General features: G+C 39.9%; 2 protein-coding genes across 2 annotated transcripts; one reads left to right on the top strand and one right to left on the bottom strand.

The window, feature by feature from the left end:
* Positions 1 to 6,570: 6,570 nt before the first annotated feature.
* On the top strand, positions 6,571 to 10,245 carry LOC127765796 (chaperone protein dnaJ 72). The gene is made up of 3 exons (XM_052290759.1): positions 6,571 to 7,141; positions 7,907 to 7,976; positions 9,903 to 10,245. The coding sequence occupies exons 1-3, from the start codon at positions 6,678 to 6,680 to the stop codon at positions 9,963 to 9,965; spliced, it is 597 nt and encodes a 198-aa protein (XP_052146719.1). The 5' UTR covers positions 6,571 to 6,677; the 3' UTR covers positions 9,966 to 10,245.
* Positions 10,246 to 11,771: 1,526 nt separating this feature from the next.
* On the bottom strand, positions 11,772 to 12,749 carry LOC127756838 (calmodulin-binding protein 25). The gene has a single exon (XM_052282229.1). It carries the CDS (start codon positions 12,708 to 12,710, stop codon positions 12,003 to 12,005), a length of 708 nt encoding a protein of 235 aa, XP_052138189.1. The 5' UTR covers positions 12,711 to 12,749; the 3' UTR covers positions 11,772 to 12,002.
* Positions 12,750 to 14,587: the final 1,838 nt, after the last annotated feature.

Consider the following 14,587-nt stretch of genomic DNA (forward strand, 5'->3'; position numbering starts at 1 on the left):
TGTTGCAACGCACGGGCACCTTTGCTTATTTTAATTAATTACATAATGTAAATTTTTCTTAACTTTTTCTCAATTTTTTTGTTTTGTACACTTCCCGTTGCAACGCACGGGCACCTTTACTAGTATATTAGTGAATTTTGATTGAGTGGTTTGGTTGGACGCATCCTGGGATATCTGTTTAATATACAGATTGAGTTATATGTTGAATTATGTTGCAACTTTTCGTAGCTGAAAAGTTCTGCCGAACCGGAAATCCTACGTGCGTAATGGAAGAAAAAGAAAGGGTTACCGTCCTAACCTTTCAATTTTCGACCTTCACTAAAACCATAAATTCCTAAACTTTCTTATCACGTGACCTATCTTATCATTCTATATTATCGTGAAAGCCGAGGCGAGATTTTCGTGGTCGCTGATCATGAATGACACACTGCGATTTTGGGAGAGGAACCGGCGTAGACAGTCTGGGACGTTGGATCAAACTGAGATGATTTCCATCGTTGAATTTGATAAATGAAGGATGTAGAACTGCACTCTGCGATTTTGGGAGGAACCAGTGTAGACAGCCTGGGACGTTGGATCAAACTGAGATGATTTTCATTGTTGAATTTGATAAATGAAGGATGAAGGATGTAGAACTGTAGTTGGTGAATATATAAGAAGAACGTTAAAGTTGGAACTTGTTCAATTGATTAAAAGTGAAGAAAATAATGAAGATTAAAGTGTGAAAAAGAAAAGATAAAAAAAAGAAAGGAAAAAAAAAAAGCATGGCTACCGCCTATCCTCTCTCAAACATATTGATGAGCTGGGAGAGAGTGATGAGTGGGCAAGAGAGTTTGGGGAAGAGATCTCCGGATGCCCCGCCGGCCCTCCGTGAGAAGACGAGAGAGGAGATGAGCAGGGGAAAAGTATTTTCTACACCTGTATACTACGGTGTCCACATATATTTATGTGGTTTAAATAGTTATTTAAAATATTTATAAAATTTAATAAGATATTTGATAATATAAGACACTATATAAACATTAAGTCTAAATTCAATCTACACATGAAGAAAGAAAAATAACGAATTTTATCTACGTTGTGTAGGTACTATTCACTCCTTGATTTTATTATTTTTTTTCTCTGGTTCTAAATTAAATTTAGTCTTGTATTTTTGTTTATGGATTCATATCATTCTAATTGATGTTACTATTCTTTTTCCAATTTTTTTAGCTATTCGAGTTACATTAAATAGCGGGTGATATGATGTCGAGTTGAAAAACCTAGCAGGGAGTAGACGATAAGGATGTCACTGCAATTTTGTATTTTGGTCCTTTAGTAAATTAAATTTACAAGGTAACCTCAGCGTTAAACGTGATATTCACCTAGTTATGGCCTTGGCGCTTCGTGGCGGCTGGTAACGATCAATTACGATTTTACGCTCCCACATAAATAAACAGTTGACAGAAAAATAAAAATAAGATTTCTGTTCTTTTAAAAATACAGCGAATGCTATAAAAATACAACGGATTTCCTTGAGATGATTGCAAATCTTTAGGTCTCTACAAGCTACTGTTTTTAAATCCATCAATAGGTCTTTTGAATGTATATACAATTTTAGAATCAATTTATGATAATTAAACTAAGTGTTGTATCAATATTTTAAAAATCATGTTAATCTAAACAAAGTACCATGCCATCTATTTTCATGCGCACGAAAAATAAAAAAGTGATAAATAAATTAAGAATAGTGTTTACGAGGTACTAAGGCACGAACGCTATATGCTTTAATAACCTCGAGGCAGTTCAGATTCATGACATTTTCAATCATACCATTTTTGGCATCAATTTGAACAACGCCTAAATATAGAGTGAGAATTAATATATATACAATCCAAAGGACAAAAATAAAGACATAAACAGGGCTATATAACAGGGAAACTTTTTTTTCCAAGAACAAATGTATATTCAAACGTTAGATATTTAGATTGATATCAAAGCTTAAAAAGGAGAAGAAAAACAAATGATCGTTCATTACTGCAGAAAACCAGAACGCAACATGTCCTTATATATATACATTATATTGTTCCTTGACCAGAATGAGTAAATTAGAAAAAGAAACAAAAGTGCCGTGTACATGCTAGTTTATTTTCTCGTAATTGATAATCATGGCTCTTGAACAATCTGCCTCCGGCCCTCCGACAACTAATATATACTCCTTCTATCCCATAAAAACTAACCTAAAACAAAATGTGACATTTATACCTCTTCTTCTGCTTTCCCGTCATTGTATACTCACTCCTGTGGTGATAAAACAAACCCCAAATTAATCAAGAACAAGAAGCTAGCTGCAAACAACGTTAATACACATACCATGCATGATGATATAGTAATATCAAAGAGAGAGAGATGACAGAGATGTAGCTAGAGGAGCTCCCTTCAATCCAATCAATAGAGGAAGACAATGGCGGGTTCATCTCCCGAGTCATGCAAACCCATGAAAGGGTAGGACTATTTGCCCTGCACTCCAGAGGTATCCATGAACCGGCAGCTGCATCCTACCACTTCCTCTCCTGAATTGGATCGAAAGGGAGCTCTTCTTCTTCATCATCTTCTGATCCCCTTCACATCACACCAATATTATATCGTCAATCTTCTACTTATCAAACGCAACAAAAAAAAAAAAAGGGGTGTGATATAGGTTTCTTCTAGCCTAGGAACACATGAGTTCTGATGAGTACGACGATTGCTTAGGGGTTGGTGATTTATATAGAAGTCGGGCTAATCTTGGATAGATGACTTGCCATTAATTTCTTTCTTGACCTTTGCCCTTTTTTTTCGATTGGCCTCGTGATTTTTAATCGGTATTTATCATCCATGCATGGCAAGTGAGGCTCTGGCGGCTGGTTTTGTTGCTAGCTTATTTAAAAATATTTTCGCGAATCTCTTAATGTTGTATATATAGAGAGCAATTTGATGGCCGGATTTCCAAATTATTTAAAAAATATTTTCGCGAATTATCTCTTAATGTTGTATATATAGAGAGCAATTTGATGGCCGGATTTGGCTGTTGGAAGCGTCGATCTCGTTCTCGAATCCTCGTGTGTTCGAGCACTTGTCATAAAAAGAAAATCGCGAAAAGAATATCATACGTGCAAATTTGTTTCCTTTTTACACATGATTCTCAGTTTTCTCACAGTATTTGTTAACATTGTCGTGAAGTTTCCATATCCATTATTCATTTATTCAGCTATTTCTGCTTGATTCACGCTTCTTTGTATATTGACTTGATGTTTTGTGAGGCATGCAAATATGCAAAAGGAAACAATTCCCACCAAATGGTGAGACATTTCCAGATAATCTGCGTGCATATACTTGGTGGTAGCTCAGGCTACAACGAGCCTCCTATATGTTAGTTTAAATTTAATCTATCTTTGTTTAGGATTGTAAACCAGCTTATAAACCGAAAAGTTCAAAGACTGAACAAACAATCAGCCTTTTCGTTTGGCTTTTTCGTTTATGTACAGTTAAGTAAACTATGCGGAGTCTGAAACTATTCAGATAGTCATATCTATATATATTTATAGACGACTCGATAAAAAATCTTATCCACAGTAACTTTGATAGGCCACCCCAAATAAAACAGTGAGTATAGTTTTGTACTCCCTTCATTCTAAAATATAAGAGATTTTGATAGGATAAGACATATAATATTACTACGAAAAGTAAATTGCATCCAAGGTGCATCAACTTGGCAGGTGGATATAATTTGGTGCAATAACTTGAGAAATGAGCGTTCTAGTGCAACAACTTGATATGTAGGTGTAATTTAGTATAAGAACTTTATAAGTGATCGTATGAATGCAACAACTTGCAAGCTAGGTACGATTTTGATACAATAAATTTGCGACAACTTAATTATTTGGAGCATTTTTTAATATAAAATCAAGTTTTAAGTACTTATTTTGACAATATACTAGCACGGATTTGTATAAGTGTATTATATTTTTATCCTAATAAATAATAACTGAAAGTCAATTAAACTGGATGTAGAAATTATTATATTTTGGTTGATATTTGAGAAGGTGAAGAAAACAAAAAAATCTTAAAGGTAATTAGATGTAAATTGTACTACTATGTGCCAGTATAATTCTTAAAGGTTAAATTCAATATTATAAGATAATATCCGTATAATTATTATGTAATGGCATATTGAAATCATGAAAAAAATCACCTAGCATATGCTTAGCCAAGTTGATGCACCAAAATACTAAATTGTTAAGTTCTTGTACTAGAACGCACCCACTTGCCATATTGTACCGTGGGTACAATTTACTCGACATATAATATTACTACGAATCTGGATAGAGGATATGACTCATCTAACTAAAATCTCTTATATTTTAGGACGGAGGGAGTAGGTAACATGTTGGCCCATCCCACCTAATTTACAAGCTGGGGTAAGACAAAAAGAAATTTTAAATAGGTACCATTGATGGGACATGTAAAAATACTGATAAGTTTTAAATAGAAAAATTTATTACAGGACACTGAAAATTTATATAATTTACTTGTAGACATAAAAAAAGTGTCATGACCGAAAAACTAACCTAAAAAATAGGTAATTTGCTGAAGGACACTTTTGTCTCAATTGGAGAAAGAAATTTTTCAAAAAGATGAAAAGCACATAGTGTTAAAAGATTTTTAGCTTAGGCTAAAGTGAAGATGAAATATGATGTATGCTAGTGATGTACTTGGGGTGATGGCAAATTTAGAGTTGCATAATTTCTAGATTTTTCACTCTAACGCCATGTTTGAAGCATGTGGTCCTAGGGGCATTCTCGTCTTTCTTCAGAATTTATCTCTCTAATTAAGCCCAAAATATAACCTCTAGAAAATGACTAGTTTTTTAGAGTGCCTTTTAGCCATGGAACGTTTTCACAATATCTATCAGCAACAAATTTTTGATGTCCTATAACAAAATTTGCCATTTTAAATGGTCATAATGATTATGTTTGTGGACATAGAGAGTATGTTGAGAAAAAACCATGCATTCAGTTAAATGTTTTGAATTCTGAGATGAAGTTTTCAAATTTGATTTGAAAGTTTCAAATCTTCAGTTCAAAGTTGTTAAATCCTTGTTGAAAGTTTTCACTCTAAGTTTAAATTTCAAATCTAAGTTGAAAGTTTTCACTCTAAGTTTAAATTTCAAATCTGGACTTGAAAGTTTTCAAATCTGAGTTAAACATTTTTTGAATCTGAGTTGAAAGTTTTCAAATCTTGACTTGAAATTTTTCAAAACTGAGTTGAAAGTTTTCAAAAATCTTGACTTGAAAATTTTTAAATCTAAGTTGAAAGTTTGTTCAAGTCAACTCCAAAACAAGATAAGAGGGAAGAAACACACGCAGAAGGAACTTTTTCCTGAAAGAAAAAAGGGAAGGGGCATGCGCGTGGGAAGATTTCTTTTTGGTGAAGTAGAACAACCAGTGGACCCCACCAATACCTTCCTAGTCCACCGCACACGCGACTTAGGACATGTTTAGTGGAGTTGGAGATTTTGTTAAAAGCTGCAATTGCTAAAAGCTTCCCTCGAATAGTTCAAATTATCACTCGGATACTCAGAAGTTATATATTTTAGCAAATAAAACTAAACTTAGAAGTTAGAAAATCAGCTTCTTTATATTCTCAGAAGTTGGCTATCAAGTACCAACAAACAAGTTCTTAGGACCTTAAGCTCCCCGTACAAGGCCCTCGCGCGTGGGGTAGGAGCATCTTGTAGGGAGTACAATTTTGTAGGGAATAAGTCCACTTTGACTCCCTCAAATATACGTCAAATCTAATTTGTATCCCTCAATTGCAATGTCAGATATCTTGAACCCTTAACTATTAAAACTGGTGCAACATATGACTCCCTCGATGGTTTTTAGTGTGGTTTTCGCTAATATGGCCCATTGACCTAGTCCAACCGCTAAGTCATTATTGTGGGGGCCACATGTCATCCTCTCTCTTTCCTTTCTTCCTCCTCCCCCCTTTATCTTTTCCCCCTTATCTTCCTCTCCCCTTCTGATTCCCTTCTCCACAACGACGACGGTAGCGATGGGAGGACGAGGGGAGTGGCAGCAGTTGGGGGCAAGCTCCTGCCGGGGCGAAGCGAACTTAGCGGCTGGACTAGGTCAATGGGCCATGTCAGTGAAAAACCACCCCAAAAACCACCGAGATAGTTATTTTGCACCGTTTAAATAGTTAAGAGTTCAACATATCTCAATGTCATGTTGAACTTAGTTATTTTGCACCGTTTAACTATTTGCCACTTTTAGATTTAGTATTTAACTATTTGCCACCACTATATCAATGACACGTGGGTCTACATGTGTCTATGACATGTGGGTCCAGTGACAAATAGTTGTCTAAAAGTGGCAAATAGTTAAATATCTCCTCGACATGTGCGAGATCAGATTTGACTTATTTTTTGAGGGAGTGAAAGTGCACTTATTCCATTTTCTAAACTGACTGCCTAACTGGGCCGGGCTTAGAGGGCCCGAGGAAACGCGCGGCGGGGAGAAAGGCCACGCCACGCCACGCAACCGTCGTCGCGCTCCATCGCCTCCTCCTTCCCCTTCTCCCTCGCCGAGAAATTTCGTGATCCACCGGCCGGCGAGATCCTCTCCAAGCTGCCGCGGTCGTCGCCGCCGGTGGCGATGGGCGGCGACCACTACCAGACGCTGGGGCTGCGGCAGGACGCCACCAAGGCCGAGGTGAAGGCCGCCTTCCGCCGCCGCGCGCTCCGCGACCACCCGGACCGCCACGCCCACTCCCCCGACGCGGCCGCGCGCGCCGACGCCGCGCGCCGCTTCCGCCTCGCCTCCGACGCCTACAGGGTCCTCTCCGACGACCGACTCCGCGCCGAGTACGACCTCCGCATCCGCTCGTCCTCCTTCTACGGCCGCGCCTCCTCCTCCGCCTCCGCCTCCGCCTCGGCCTCGGCCTCCTCCTCGTCGGCCTCGTATGACTACGGCTACGGCTACGGCCACAGACGCGGAGGTGGTACCTGGCGCCGGCCGCCTCCGGGCGGAGGGGGCGCCGCCTCGGCCGGATTCGATTGGGACTTGCTGCTGAAGTCGGTCACGCGGCGAGGGTTCCTCATCAATCTGGGTTTCGCCAGGTGAAGCTGCTCATATGCGCTGATGCTTTTCTTGCTTTGGCTGATTTGATATGCCGCCATTGCGTGATTGTTGTGCTGATCCGTTACATTGCTGGCTTTTCTCGAGGGAATCATTGTGGCAATTGCCAAGTTCATAAATAATAGGACAACATAGGATGTTCATGTATGTCTGACCGAGATCAAAATAGAACCAAACCTGCAAATGTTGCCGAGTACAGATAAAATGAATACCGTTAGAAATTGCATGCCCATTTATGACCTACGAAAGAAGAGGATTTAGTCTTTATGACCATTTCTGTTGTGTCAAACATGAATTCACTTGGTGTGGATTCAACGGTTCCATAAAAAAGTATTATCGTTGCTGTTCCATAAGAAAAAGGATCAAATCTTTATGACCATTGATGTTCCAATGGTTCTTCGTAAAAAGGAAGCTCATCAATTCAGTTTGTATTTTAACGACTGCTGAGACAGTTAAACCAGCAAGATAGCAACTACCAAAATAAATTAGAGTAGCTATTGTTGGTACCAGCCAGATCTGGTACTATACATAGATTTTGAGCAAGGTGACGGGAAGAACAAAATGCCATGTATTGGGTCAAAATCTGTCAAATAACGCACCCTGATGTTGGAGACTCATGTCATTCCACACACTACTTTTTTGCAGCAGTTCTGTGTATTCTACTGCTGGAAGTATTTTAGTATTTGAAATGTAACAGCGTTTTAGAGTTTGAGATGTTAGCTCATGTTGACAACTCTGTACTGCAGTGTACTGCTGACTGGAGCAGCTTTTCTTGATGGAAGTATTTTAGAAATCTGGAAGATGAATAATTCTGGGGTAAGTATACACCTTGTTAGCTTATCATTTTATTTGGAGCACCCTGCATAACGTTTCTTCAATACTTCTTTTTTTCCTTGCATCTATGTGAATTATTTCGCAGCTCATTCAATTGACCCTCTACACTTTTGAACTTAGTGATGTATTGATCAAACACCCACTGGCTATTGAATTGAGTGGCTACTTTGCACATTGTTGTCCATAAGGATGTGATAGGCTGATAGCAGATTTTTAGGGATGCAATTAGTTTGTTCATTTCATTGGTAATTATGAAATTTGAGCTGAATAAAAAGCAAGTAAGGAGGGAGTTAATTGGAAACTTTCACTAGTGTACTCTGAAAGGTCTAGAAAAAAATGGAGATAAATGTGTTTACCAAGTAAAAGCGGCATCACTTCGATGACTTGTTCATATATAAAATTTCAAACAGCAGAAATAGCTTTGCTTTTTCCCCTATTGGTTGTTTACTATTGAACCTTGCAACTTGCAAGGAGCCAAGGACTGAATGATTAGGACACTTAATTAAAATCTATGGCATTTAGATTTGATTTCTAAAACCTTTCATTGTAATTGTGTACCATCGAACACTATGGAAGAGTTTAGGGTGTCAGCATATGATTTTCATTTGTTTTATAGAAAGAGCAAAAGTTTTCTTTCAGGAAATTAAACCATCCATGTATTTAACTTAACAATGCTGGAGAGAAGATAGTATATGTTTCTTTATTGTCATTGTTTTTGTTTTGTATGTTGAAAAGTATCTAATCTGCATATATAATGTTTGATTTCACATGGATTACAAACTGTATTGTTTTTCTCATATAGCGCCTACTATGAGAGTCAGAGAGTGTGTACTTTCTTGTATTGTGTGTTAGTAGAAAGTAAAGGGTGACCCTTGTATAGTAGATTCAGGTTATTCTCACATCCTATGCTCTAGTATATATGCCATTTTTCATACGAAACCATGGCATTGCATTTTTAATATGTCCATGCCTTACTTTTTTAAATTACTACAATGTGCATTTAGTCTAGTTGCACCAATGACTGGAATTCTAGAAGAGTAAAGTGCACAGATAGTTCTTAAACTTGTAATGGTGTGTCATCTAGGTCCTTAAACTATCAAAATGCATATCCAAGTCCCAGAACTTATCATAGTGTGTCATCTAAGTCCCAAATCACCACAACCCCTTTTGGGATCCTACGTAGCGCTAATGTGGCATGCCACACGGACATGACGAGACAAATGGAACCCATTTAAAAATTTTTTCCTTTTCCTTTTTCCTTCTTTTCTTCTCTTTTTCTTCTCCTTTTTTTTTCCTTTCTTCTCCTTTCTCTGTGACCAGAGCAGAAGAAAGGAAAGAAAAAAAGAAGAATTAGAAGAAAACAAAAAGGAAAAAGAAAAAGAAAAGAAGAAAAAAAAGAGAGAGAATGATATGCCACGTCCATGTGGCGTGCCACATCAGCGCCACGTAGGATCCTAGAGGGGCTATGTCGATTTGGGACCTAAATGATACACTTTGACAAGTTCTAGGACCTCAATCTGCATTTTGAGACTTTGGGGATCTAGATGACACAACCCTACAAGTTTAAGGACCGCCTATGCACTTTACTCATTCTAGAATGTCTGAAATGTTCGGTGCAAACATGGGATGCTATATCCTGTCATAGATAACCTGTTTCTATTAAGCATCCTAGGGATGTTTGAGTACCGTTAGCATCCTAGGGATGTTTGAGTACTGTTGGGTTGGGGTGAGCTGTCTGCTTGATATGTTGTTGAACACTTGATTGATTAGAAGCATGGCAGGAGGAGATTACACACGACGTGTGAGAAATCAATCCAAGCCATTTGAACCATATTCTTCCTGCCAAATGTTTGCTTAATTGTTTGTTACTGATGTAATGTAATGAGCTGTTTGATAAATAATGTGCAGAAATCATTTGAGGATGCGATGGAATCAATTGAGAAGGTCAAAATACAGAAGGGAAATAGGTAGAAGTTATATCGACTTTCCGTATATATATACATATATGTAGAAAACCAATGTGCATATACTGTTGTTCAGGTGGTGATATGTTGTAATGCGTGTGTTCTGAATAATTTATTTCTCGCGAAGTCATGATTGATCCTTGTAATCTCATTGATCAGTATTCTCTGCTAGAGAAAAATGAGTATCTCATGTTGGAGTACTTATTTAAGTTGTAGCCCCGTATATGCTTATGTTCTTCAAATGCAAAAGAGTGCCGGTTACAGGACTTGGCGACTTGCAGTGTGTACGTCAAAGAGGCTCAAACCATGGGTGACTGAAATATGTTGCGGACTTCATAAGTTTTCAAGTCTTTTACTTTTATCTTGTCTTAGTGCCTGTTTAGTTCCCAAACAAAATTTTTCACATTGTCACATCGAATGTTTGGACATATGCATGGAGTATTAAATGTAGACAAAAAAAAAATCAATTACACAGTTCGCTAGGAAATTGCCAAACGAATCTTTTAAGTCTAATTGCGCCATGATTTGATAGTGTGGTGCTACATTAAATATTTGCTAATGATGGATTAATTTGGCTTGATAAATTCGTCTGGTGGAATCTGTAATTTGTTTTGTTATTAGACTACGTTTAATATTTCAAATGTGTGTTCGTATACATGTGTTTAGATTATAGCCAAAATAAACCTTATCAAATTTTGGTAATTTCAAAATTTTGGTAAATTGACAATATTACTAAAATTTTGACAGAATTTCTTATATACTTACCAAAGTTTAGCAAAAAAACTAAATATATACACATTTTTGTTAATTTTACCAAAAAATGGTATGGTTTGAAATGGCATAACAACCCCTTAACTATGGGTGTGTTTAGTTCACGCTAAAATTGAAAGTTTGGTTGAAATTGGAACGATGTGATGGAAAAGTTGAAAATTTGTGTGTAGGAAAGTTTTGATGTGATGAAAAAGTTGGAAGTTTGAAAAAAAAGTTTGGAACTAAACTCGGCCTATCACTATCACAAACAACCTTTAATAGCAGTATCTCAAAATGATTATTTGCTAATATTCTCTCCATATATAACCTAGCATCGAATGAGGCGCATTATAATACATTAGTACTATGAATCTGTCCAACATTAGTAGTATGGTGTGTCTAGATTTGTAATACTATCATATGTCCATTCAGTCCATTATGTATCATATTCAAACATAATTTCTTATATTTGGGACAGTAGCACACTATTCATTGTCACGGATTAATTATATGGTAAATTAAATACTTTAAGAAATACATTTAGTTAAAATAAAATGAAGTAGATAAAAGTTCGTTAAAGAATAGTAAGCGTGGATCAAATAATTTTAAACAATAAGTAAGGTGAAAAAGATGGAGCAAATATTCCCACGAGATCATGGCTGATCAAGGTCGTCGGGTCGCAGGTCCAGTGGTGGGGTCAAAGCTGTCCGTACCACGGTACAATAAAGACAAGCACGGCCAAAGCCGGGTTTCACATTACCCTTTGCAGGCTTTTCACATTAACCCTTTCCAGCTAATTTGATTTCATCACGTAGGAGGATACCACTGTCCACGTCACCCCCTGCCTACGCTTTTATTTGTGGCCACGCACGAGTCGAGCCACTAGCGACGTGAACGAAAGCCATACCACATTAAAGGCGTTCACACTACATCATTACGTGGTGCCATCATCACCACGGTGGGGTTATTACGGCAGCTCAAATTAGCGGATGAATCAAGACACAGTGGTTTAGAACTAATTAAGCATATCATTAAACTCGTTAACTAAATGAAGGCAATGATGAGCAACAAACAGAAAGGAGTAATAATTACACCATGAGAAAAAGAGAGCGAGAGAGAGAGGCTGATTTGGTTTCTAGTGCTACGCTACTTGGCTACGACATCATCATCATCATCATCAGCTTGGCTAAGGGGAGGACAACCCGCAGCCGTCCGATCCTCGCATCGGACGGACCAAAAAAAACCCTGAAATTTTATGGGAGAAAAAAAAAGAGAGGAGAAATCGAGGTCAGAATCAGATCATCCCCCAGCTCTCCAATGTCGGGAAGGCCGACGCGCCGATCAACTCCTCCAGCTCTTGCAGCAGCAGCGACGACGCCGCCGCCTCGTCCGCCGCCGCCGGCGGCTGCGGCGGCGTGGAGGCCATTGTGGTGGTGGGCGTCTTGTCGTTCTTCCGCCCCGGCTGTGGCTGCGGCGGCGGCGGCGGAGGTGAAGCGCGGTCGAGCAGGAACGCGGACGTGTCCAGAGTCGGGAGCACGCACGCGAGCGCTGCGGCGGCGTGCGGGGCCGCCGGGGCCGACGACGCGGAGGCGGAGGGGTAGGCGGTGTGGGCGCCGGGGACGGGGAAGCCGGTGATCTCCTGCACCATGCGGCGGAAGTCGGCAGGGTCGGCGGTGATGTAGGTGGTGTGCGCGCGCCGCGACGGGCGCGGCTTCCGCTTCGACACGCGCCCGCTCGGCCGCGTCGCCGCCGCCGCCGCCCGCGCTCCGCCGCCCGCGAGGATCTCTGCCGACGCGGCGGAGGAGGAGGTGGTGGTGGTGGAGGTCGACGGCGTCGGCGAGGCGGCGGAGCCACAGTACGAGGACGCGGAGGACGGCGCCATGGAGGCCCAGAGCGCGGCGGTGATCGCGTCGTCGGCGGCGGGGGAGAGCCAGGTGTGGTGCGGCGGCGGCGCGGGGAGGTGGGCCCAGGTGGCGTCGAGGCTGACGCAGCGGTTCGCCATGGTGATGGTGTGGTTGCTTGGTGGATGGATTGGGCGGGTGGGTGGGTGTGGTTGGGAAAGGGGGAGGGAGGGCGGTGGGATTTATAGTCGAGGGGAAGGCATTCGAGGCAAAAATGGGTGGGTGTACCCAGCGGAATGTACCCAGAGTTGTCGCTAGATTATAGTTTTTTAAGATAATGGAAGCTTTATTTAGACTCAATTAATTACATTGAGATGATGGCCCCCGCCGCCAGATTATGGTAACACGTTCAAAACTAGATACTTGAATTTTCATTATATTTCGATAAGATTTCAGTGGATTTTTAAGACTAAGCCTTTTTACCTCAAACCCAATGTGTTCCATTTGTGTTGTGTCTTCGCTACTAGTAAGTAATTTCAGAGTAGTATATTTTAGTTTCAAAAAAGTCGGGGGAAATTTTCTGATAGAAAATATTAGTAGAGGGAATTTAAGGAAAAAAATGTGCCTGCATTTTAAAAAACTTGTACTTTTCAAGGGCCTAATTTGAGAAACTAATACTTTTCCAAGACCAATTTTGAGAAACTCAATACCACTCCGTACTAGTACGTCTAGTGGTACTAGAACCGTGGGCGCGGCACAGGTAGAGAAAAGCGTTGCCGCCGCGCGCGGGGGGGGGGGGGCGCGGGTTGTCATGCGCGGCGTGTGGAGTGTGAAGGAGAGCTGGAGAGAAACCGCGTGGAGTGCCGCGCGGTGCCACGCACGCATATGCCTCTGGGCGGCTGCTGCTGCTGGCTGCTGGCTGCGGGTGAAGCCGGCCGTTACTACCGTGGGACCCAGCTATCCTCCCTCTTGGCTGCCACATCGCCGCATCCGCATGTGCCCTGTGCTCCTCCTCCTCCTCCTCCTCCTCTCCTTGCACAGGAAGCCACGCCGTTTTATTTATTTTTACCTGAGCACACAACACAAGGTGGGAGTACAACTGTGGCATGTGTCGGTCAACTGGGCAGTCAACTCTTCTTGCGGCCCAAGCCATGCCACGCTGGTTACATTGTTAATGATGTACTACTAGTAGTAATATTCAACAAATAATATATGTTACATTAGAACTATATAACCGCAAAAAAAAACTCCTCTAAATTTGGTTTAAGTTAATAGAGAAATATTAGTAACATCTATAATAGGAGATTAGTTTTATTAAATGTGACATTGGTTATAGTTTGATAAACATGTTTGTTTTGTGTTAGGGATATTATTATATTTTATTTATAAATTTGATCAAACTTTAAAAGATTGACTTTGAAAAAAAAGTTAAATTGGATTATAATATAAAACAAAGGGAATAGTAGCCAATATTATATTATATAAGTCCACAACTACTACATGTTTTATTTTAGGACAACTACGCTGTGTTCGTTATGGTAGGTTGGGAACAAATCTCCTCCGCACGGAAAACGGAGCGATACATTAGCACGTGATTAATTAAGTATTTACTATTTTTTTAAAAAAGATCAATGATTTTTTTAAACAACTTTCGTATAGAAATTTTTTGCAAAAAAACACACCGTTTAGCAGTTTGAAACGCGCGAAAAATAAGAAGGGGGAGTTGGGAACACAGAGTTCCGAACACAGCTTAAGTACATGTTCCTTTTTAATTCTCTCCCTCCGTACTTGTTAGTCAAGGAACATAGTACTAAAGTTCTTTCAATAACACCATAATTTGCATTTTCTCCAAAATAGACCATTATGTTATGCCATAATCCTTTCATTCCATAGAACAACAACGTAGGGAGTGTGATGTTTCTTATTTCCCTTCTCTTGTTTCCAATTTTTTTTGCTCACATGATGCAGAGGGCAGAAGAGAAGAGAAAGGTGGGGAAAAAGAAAAAAAAAAGAAAAGAGTCAACGCCCGTGTGTCATG

Source organism: Oryza glaberrima, chromosome 1, assembly GCF_000147395.1.
Source record: "Oryza glaberrima chromosome 1, OglaRS2, whole genome shotgun sequence".
Taxonomy (NCBI): domain Eukaryota; kingdom Viridiplantae; phylum Streptophyta; class Magnoliopsida; order Poales; family Poaceae; genus Oryza; species Oryza glaberrima.

Bases quoted from the DNA above. Each gene is read 5' to 3' on its own strand.
- LOC127765796 (XM_052290759.1), top strand. From the start codon at position 6,678: ATGGGCGGCGACCACTACCAGACGCTGGGGCTGCGGCAGGACGCCACC. The intron at 7,142-7,906 runs GTGAAGCTGCTC...TCTGTACTGCAG, and splicing joins ATCAATCTGGGTTTCGCCAG to TGTACTGCTGACTGGAGCAG. The intron at 7,977-9,902 runs GTAAGTATACAC...AATAATGTGCAG, and splicing joins GGAAGATGAATAATTCTGGG to AAATCATTTGAGGATGCGAT.
- LOC127756838 (XM_052282229.1), bottom strand. From the start codon at position 12,710: ATGGCGAACCGCTGCGTCAGCCTCGACGCCACCTGGGCCCACCTCCCC.